Below are 7,887 nucleotides of genomic sequence, written 5' to 3' on the forward strand. Positions count from 1 at the left end.
AATGGAAAAGGGGCATCCACGTCCACAGGAGAAGGGACACCACCGGCCATGAAAAAGCTTCTCGAGCGTGGTTGACCGATACGCTAGTAAATGTGCTCAACCAGCCCACTCCATGCACGACTACAGAGACCATAAAAGCCCACATAGTGCAACGAGCAGATGAACATGGCGACCAACCAGACCCTCCAACGCTAGGTATAACTCACAATGCAGGTGACAACGTCCTCGCTGTTATTCTAAAGAGGATGGAAGAAATGGAGAGTGAAAATAAAGTGCTCAGAGATCAAATGAAAGAACACCAAGAACCAGTCGACAAGATATCGGGTGCCCCTAAGCTACTGCCAAAGAGGGACGTTGGTAGGTTCATAGAGTAGATGTACATCGAGGAAGCAGCCCGCATGCCATACCAAAGACCTTGAAAATGCCACCGTACCTCAGGATATACGATGGAATGACTAACCCCGGAGATCATGTGACTCATTATGTCACCGACGTGAAAGGCAACGACCTCATCAAGGAACAAATGTCCTCTATATTGCTAAAGAAATTTGGAGAAACCCTTACGGGAGGGGCATTAACATGGTACTCTTAGCTACCAACCCGCTCCATAGAAACCTTCGAGGAGATGGCCGATAAGTTCGTAACGGCACATGCCAGAGCCAAGAAAGCCAAAACAAGAGTAAATGATATATTTTCCATCAAGCAGTCCTTGAGATAGAGAATGAGGGACTTCCTCGCCCGATTCAACAGGGTAAGGATGACCCAACCAAACCTGTCTGAGAGGATGGCGGTCGCAACTTTTCCAAACAGGCTGCGTAGAGATAGTTCAAGAGTAACTAGAAAATTGCTGAGTCGGTTGATGAAATATCCTCCAACCACTTCGGATGAAATCCACAATGCTTACCGTGCCGAAGTCCGAGCAGATGATGACGACCCAAATGGACCAACTCAACGATTCGTCTTGGTACAAGCTGAGTCCAGGAAAGAATGGAGAGATAACATAAAGAGGGATCACCCGATCTCGCGACCCAACAGGGAGTGACATCAGCCATACGTCAGGTTCCCCGCCCCATCTTCTTTCCACTATGATGAAGGCCCATCCAGTCCGAGAACGGGGACTCACCAGAACGAGAGACGTATGCCCCCTTATTATATGCTCATAATTGTTGTGTGTCACCTATAAAAATAGGCTATGCCCTGGATATACTCGGAACGAAGGTGAAGTGGCCGCCAAAGATGAGGTCTGATCCGAGCACTAGAAAATCTGACGCCCTCTGTGAGTTCCACTAGGAGCATAGAAACAAGACAAAAGATTGCATTGCCCTCAGGCAAGAGGTCGTGAACATGTTGCAGCAGGGACACCTCAAAGCTGCTGAGTGGCAAGGGAAGAAACAACTTCACCAAGGGACGTGAATGCCAAGGCCTGCCGAAGCTGCTGTCACCAGCTCGCACCATTAACATGATCATCGGCGACAGTGACGATGCCTCCATCAACAGCGTTACATTCACTGCCACTCACAAGCTCAAAAGATCTTTCACCCACGAACTGTACAACGGACTCGAAGAAAGTATCATCTTCGATGAGTCAGATGCCGATGGTTTGACTTTTTGTCACAATGATGCTCTCGTCATTACTTTGTGCATTTTAGATACTGATGTAAAACGTATCATGGTGGATGACGTGAGTGGAGCGTGCATTATCCATCCCCGAGTCCTCGCCCAGATGAGACTCGAGGACAAGATAGTGCTTTGCTGCATCACACTAACCGGTTTTAATAATACAGTTGAATGGACAATGGGAGAAATTATACTCTCTGTCTTGGCCGGTGGCACAACGCTGGAGACGACATTCCACATCATGGACCAGGCCACCCTATACAATGCCATAGTAGGACAACCATAGATACATCCCATGAGAGCCGTCCCCTCCAGCTTATACAAAGTAATCGAATTCCCAACACCGTGGGGGATATTCAGTATACAGGGAGAACAAGGCACGTCCCCGGAATGTTACCGCTTCGCCTTAGACATCACGACAACCCGACAGAAAAGAGACAAGGAAAAAATGGTATAGCAATCAAAAGGGCCGAGGTCGACACAAGAAGAGACCAGGGACGTCATCACGAATCCCAAAATGGTTGAAGCCGCGGACTCGACTATAGAGGACCTCAACCCCATTCAATTAGATCCTAATGACTACAGCAAAAAGGATACATTGAATACAAACTCCAAGAACCAGGTAAATTTAGTCAATTTTTAATAACTAACACCGATTTGTTTGCCTTCAGCCATGGAGATATGTTGGGCATTCCTAAGGAGATCACAACAAGCAAATTAAACGTCGATTCCTTGTACCCCCAATTAAGGCAGGTCAGACGAAAATTCAATCCCGCCATCAACGATGCCGTCCACGAGGAGGTGGAGAAACTATTAGAAAATGGCTCTATCAGGAATACCCCAAGTGGATTGCCAACTAGTTATGGTCAAAAAGAAAAATGAGAAATAGCGGATGTGGGTAGAATTCACGGACTTGAACAAAGCATGCCCGAAGGATCTGTTCCCGTTACCACATATCAACCAGCTCATCGACGTGACGACCAGGCATGAGCTGCTGAGCTTTTTTGATGTGTACTCGGGCTATAACCAAATACTTATGGATGAAGAGGACCGGGAGAAAACCACTTTCATCACCCATCAAGGAACATATTGTTATAAGGTCATGCCCTGAAGAATGCTGGGGCTACCTATCAAAGATTGGCCACGAAAATGTCCAAAGATCAGCTCGGCAAGACCATGAAGGTATATGTCGATGACATGCTGGTCAATACTTAAAGGCAGAGGAACATATCGACCATTTGAAGGAAGATTTCGACATACTGAGATGGTATGGAATGAAACTAAACCTAGAAAAATGTGCGATTGGCGTAGCCTCGGGGAAGTTCTTGGGTTTCTTCGTGTCACAACGGGGGATAGAGGTTAACACAGACCAAATCAAAGTTATCGAAAGGTTACCGGAGCTCTTGACTACCAAGAAGCAAGTCCAAAGGTTGACTAATCGAATCGCCGCCTTATTGAGATTTATCTCGCGATCATTTGACAAATGTCAGAAATTTTTTGGCGTACTCAAAAAGGATAACGACCTCGAGTGGACGCCCGAGTGCGTACAAGCTCTGTGAGAATTGAAGGCATATCCATCATCACCACCTTTGCTCTTAAAGCCCGAACCCGGGGAACATCTTCTCGTCTACCTGGCAATCTCCAAAGTGGGCGTATGTGCAGTCCTAATCCTAGAAAGTAAAGGTACGCAATCTCCCATTTATTACATTAGAAAAACACTCATCGATGCCGAGATGAGGTACCCACACCTCGAGAAACTGGCCCTGACACTTGTCATAGCTTCACGAAAGCTTAACCCCTATTTCCAGTGCCATCCTATCTCGGTCGTTACCACCTTTCCTCTAAGAGGCATTTTACATAAACTAAGAATGCAAGCAGCCCTCTGGCAAAGTTTTTAGGCCCAAACCAAACCCAGCGCATCCTCGAAGAATTCCATCAAGGCCATTGCGGTGCTCACTCCGGCAATCAAACACTCATTAGGTGTCTCATACGGGTAGGATCCTATTGGCCCACCATGAAAAATAACGTCTCAGAATTCGTAAAGAAATGCGAACAATGTCACAAATATGCCCCAATAATTCACCAAGCAGGCAAACATCTTAACTCAGTCACCTCTCCATGGTCGTTCATCAAGTGGGGAATGGACATCGTGGGCCCCCTCCCAATAGGGCGAGGTAATATACAATTCCTTTTGGTTTTAACTTATTATTTCTCTAAATGTGTGGAAGGAGTGTTCACCCAAATACGCGAACAAGAGGTAATCACCTTTATATGGAGAAAAATCGTAAGTCGATTCAGCCTATCCAAGGAGATCAGCTGTGATAATTGACCCTAGTTCACAGGAAAGAAAACCGTTGAATTCTTCGAGAAATGGCATATTAAGAGGATATTTTAAACCCCGTATCACCCGGCGGGTAACGGGCAGGCAGAATCCTCCAACAAGTCCATATTAAACATCATGAAGAAAAAGTTCAAAGACGCCAAGGAACTGTGGCCGGAGATACTCCCAGAAGTATTATGGGCGTCTAGAACCAGCCCGAAGACGAGCACAAGAGGCACCCTACTCTCTAGTCTATGGGACCGAAACAGTCATACCAGTAAAAGTCGGAGACCCAGCCTAAGGTACTCCCATGAAAGAGGTACTAGTAATGACGAGAGTAAAAGGCAGGAACTCGATGAGATCGACGAATAAAGAGAGATGGCACACATAAGAATGGTCGCCCAAAGGCAGCAAGCAGAACATTACTACAACAAGAAAGCAAAGGTCCGACCGCTCAAAGTCGGGGACTATGTAGTCAAAACCAAAACTCAAGCAAGTGAAGACCACGGGAAGGCAAACTGGGATGGCCCGTACAAAGTAACAACCAAAGCAAATAAGGGTTTGTTCCAATTAGAGATGATGAAAGGAAAACAATTACCAAATAATTGGAACATTAGCCACCTCAAAAAATTCAACTTCTAAAAGGAAGAAGCGTCCCCAAGTCGTACTCTTTTTCCCTCACTTGAATTTTGTCCCATTAGGGTTTTCTCAAGGAGGTTCTTAACGAGGTGAGGAAAGGGACACTTTGAGTCAAAGTATGCGAAGCAAGGGATGTTTTCTCTTTCATTGCCCGACTCCTCAGTACTCTCCAAGTCAAACAATGAACAGACTAAATAGACCGGGAATGGGACTAAACGCCAGCCAACGCCCAAAGTTTGTAAATTTCTCCAATCATGTAATTAGAAAACAATGTCAAAGTAATAGAAACTCACGTTTATCAAAACTGCCTTAACAAAAGGTTAGGTTCGACCCAGCTCGAACAAACACCTACCGGCCTTCGGCCGCATCATAACAAAGTTTAAGTTCGACCCAGCTCAAACAAACACCTATCGACCCTCGCAATAAAGGTTAAGTTCAAACAAACACCTATCGGCCATTGGACGCATCGTAACAAAGATTAAGTTCGACCCAGCTCGAACAAATACCTATCGGCCCTCGGTCGCATATTAACAAAGGTTAAGTTCGACCCAGCTCGAACAAACACCCATCGGCCCTCGGCCACAAAAAGGTTAAGTTCAACCCAGCTCGAACAATACCTACATTTAACAAAAGGTTAAAAATCGACCAAGTTCGAACAACACCTACCGGCCCTCGGTCGTGATTTAACAAGAGGTTAAAATTCGACCAAGTTCAAATGACATCTATCGGCCCTCGGCCACGTTTCAATAGAAGGTTAAACTTAACCAAACGAGAAGCTAAGTCCGACCAAGTCCAAACCTAACCCATCAATACTCAGACATACTCGATCTGTAAGGACAATGGGGGGTTCTAGCCCATAGCTATTCAACCCGAATCATGGCGACAACAAAAAGTATGAAGGAGGAAAACACACAAAGTACAAAAACAAATCATGGCAGATAAGTAAGGCACAGATGAAAGCAAAAACCAACTTTGATATGAATATACAAAAGTTTCTTACAAAGGCTCTTGAAGACGCCGGCAAAAATACACAAAATTATTAAAAAAAAACTATTGTAGGCCATCGCCATCACGACCCATAACATCCTCATCGGTCCAATCTTCAATGCCATCACCACCCCAATTTTCATCATCCTCACCATCCTCGCTCGGAAGAATGGGAATGGAGTAGGGCAACTAAGTAAGGAAAGGAAGTTTAGAGAAGAAAATGGCAAGAAGAAGGATTGTGCTCTGGAGAGTTAGAAGAAACAAACTTCAAACTCAAGTCCAAAAACCTCTATTTATAGAGATTATGGCACTAAACTCGAAAACGGCTCATCATAATTGGCACCGGAATTGAAACAGCAGATCCAATCAAGGGTCACGGACGAATCAAGGCAACATATCGGGAATATGCATCATAATAATGCCTGATGTCATTCTATTCCTTGGACAGGATAACTCCAACAAATCACTCGAGAAACTTGTGGTATTTGAAATATGCGGCCCACGGGAGGCCACATGGCCTGTTCGACACAACTATTATGACTCTTACAGCCTACCCCATAAGTTCGACCGAAAATAATATTATCTGCTCATTAAGCTCACCGACGAGGACGACCTCAATAAGCGGAGGGCTAATTGTATGGGTAAAAAATTATCTCTAATATGATCAAACAATGTTAACATTAAGGAGGCATTCACATACTACCATGTGTCACCAATACGACTTCAATAAAGACCTGCCCAAAGTCAAAGTGTTTCCAGAAATGATGAAGGTCGAAGAATCAGCAAGGATCAAGGTCGAGAAGTCGTCGTAGGTCAAGGTCGAGGTCGAGTATCCTAGACGGAGTTATAACTGCTAGTTTCAAGATAGGACTCTAAAGAGAATATTCTAGTGGATATTCTCTGTACTTGTACTATTAGGATTTCTAGAGTGAGATATTCATTTGTAAGAAAACACATTGACTTTATAGAGTGAAACTGATCATATTGCAAGCATACAAAAACAACCTTTATACTAAGATTCTTGTCTAACTTTTCCACTCGATCTAAGAACAACCTGAGTGTTCTAAGGCTCATCAATCATTCTTCATTGTCAGAAAGAATATTTATGTATCTCACCCCTTTTCGGGTGACTCACACGTTTTCATTTACTTAAATGCCATTTCTTGCTATTCATTACTCTTTAATATTGTCTTCCATCTTGTTTGGATATTATTATTAGCTAAGGTTGACTCTTCTTTATTTAAATCTAACTGGTTGATCAAGATCTATATTTTGGATCAAACAAGATAAAGATTGGGTGAGTCGATATTCGTCCGAATTTTGAATTGCATCGTTATGGTTAGGCCAAAGGCTAAAGCCAAATTATAGACATCGAATGACCAAGTTAAGAGGTTAGTGAACATAGTTAGGTTATTTATTATATAGATTACGAATAAATTAAATGTCACTGGATACGTGCATTCTATCACACGTTTTGAATATTTTCTAGTGCATAAATAACTAAATAATTTTTTGTTTACTTAGCACGTGAAGATGATTTTGTGGGAGTGTGTCATAATATAGTTATGGACTACATGATTGTTGATTGGATAAAATGATAGTTATGATGTTTCTATGACCATCACATTCAAATGATAACATTATGTGTTGGGAGTGTGTCATAATATAGTTATGGACTACATTATGTGGAGGAGTTTTGTGAAATGACATTTGATTATGTGGGTTTAAATTGGAAGGAACATGTGAAGATTGATGTCACGACCCGGATTTCCCACCGTCGGGACCGTGATGGCGCCTAACATCGCACTCGCTAGGCAAACCAACGTTAGACTTATATTCAAATTTTTCCTTCACATTTTATAAGTTAAAATTTAACAAAAACTAAATCAAGCTGAAATAAATACGGAAGTACATAATTAACTGATTATCTATATACTATTAACAATACCGAAACTGTTACCATCCAGAAACTGATGTCACAATCCACGAACATACTATGAATTACTACAAATATTGGGCTGAAGAAATTACATCTGTCTCAAAAGAAAAGGAAACAGGAAAGTAGAAACATAGGAGGGGATGCCAGGGCCTGCGGACGCCAGCAGGACTACCTTGCGTCTCCTAGATGAAGTATTCGTAACCGACCTCGCGATCAGCCACTACCAGCTCCGAATCTGCACAGAAAGTGCAAAGTGCAGTGTCAGTACAACCAACCCCATGTACTGGTAAGTGCCGAGCCTAATCTCAATGAGGTAGTGACGAGGCTATGGAGAGGCATTACAATATAACCTGCATACAGTATATAATAAAGCAAAAAGGAAATA

At 43.3% G+C, this 7,887-nt stretch overlaps 1 protein-coding gene across 1 annotated transcript; it reads left to right on the top strand.

Moving 5' to 3' along the window:
- The first annotated feature begins 1,459 nt into the window (after window positions 1–1,459).
- On the top strand, window positions 1,460–1,903 carry LOC109239336. The gene has a single exon (XM_019405886.1). It carries the CDS (start codon window positions 1,460–1,462, stop codon window positions 1,901–1,903), a length of 444 nt encoding a protein of 147 aa, XP_019261431.1.
- The last annotated feature ends 5,984 nt before the right edge of the window (window positions 1,904–7,887 follow it).

The sequence above is a fragment of the Nicotiana attenuata genome, unplaced genomic scaffold, assembly GCF_001879085.1.
Source record: "Nicotiana attenuata strain UT unplaced genomic scaffold, NIATTr2, whole genome shotgun sequence".
Lineage (NCBI taxonomy): Eukaryota > Viridiplantae > Streptophyta > Magnoliopsida > Solanales > Solanaceae > Nicotiana > Nicotiana attenuata.

Excerpts from the sequence above, each read along its gene's own strand:
- LOC109239336 (XM_019405886.1), top strand. The coding sequence starts at position 1,460 with ATGATCATCGGCGACAGTGACGATGCCTCCATCAACAGCGTTACATTC.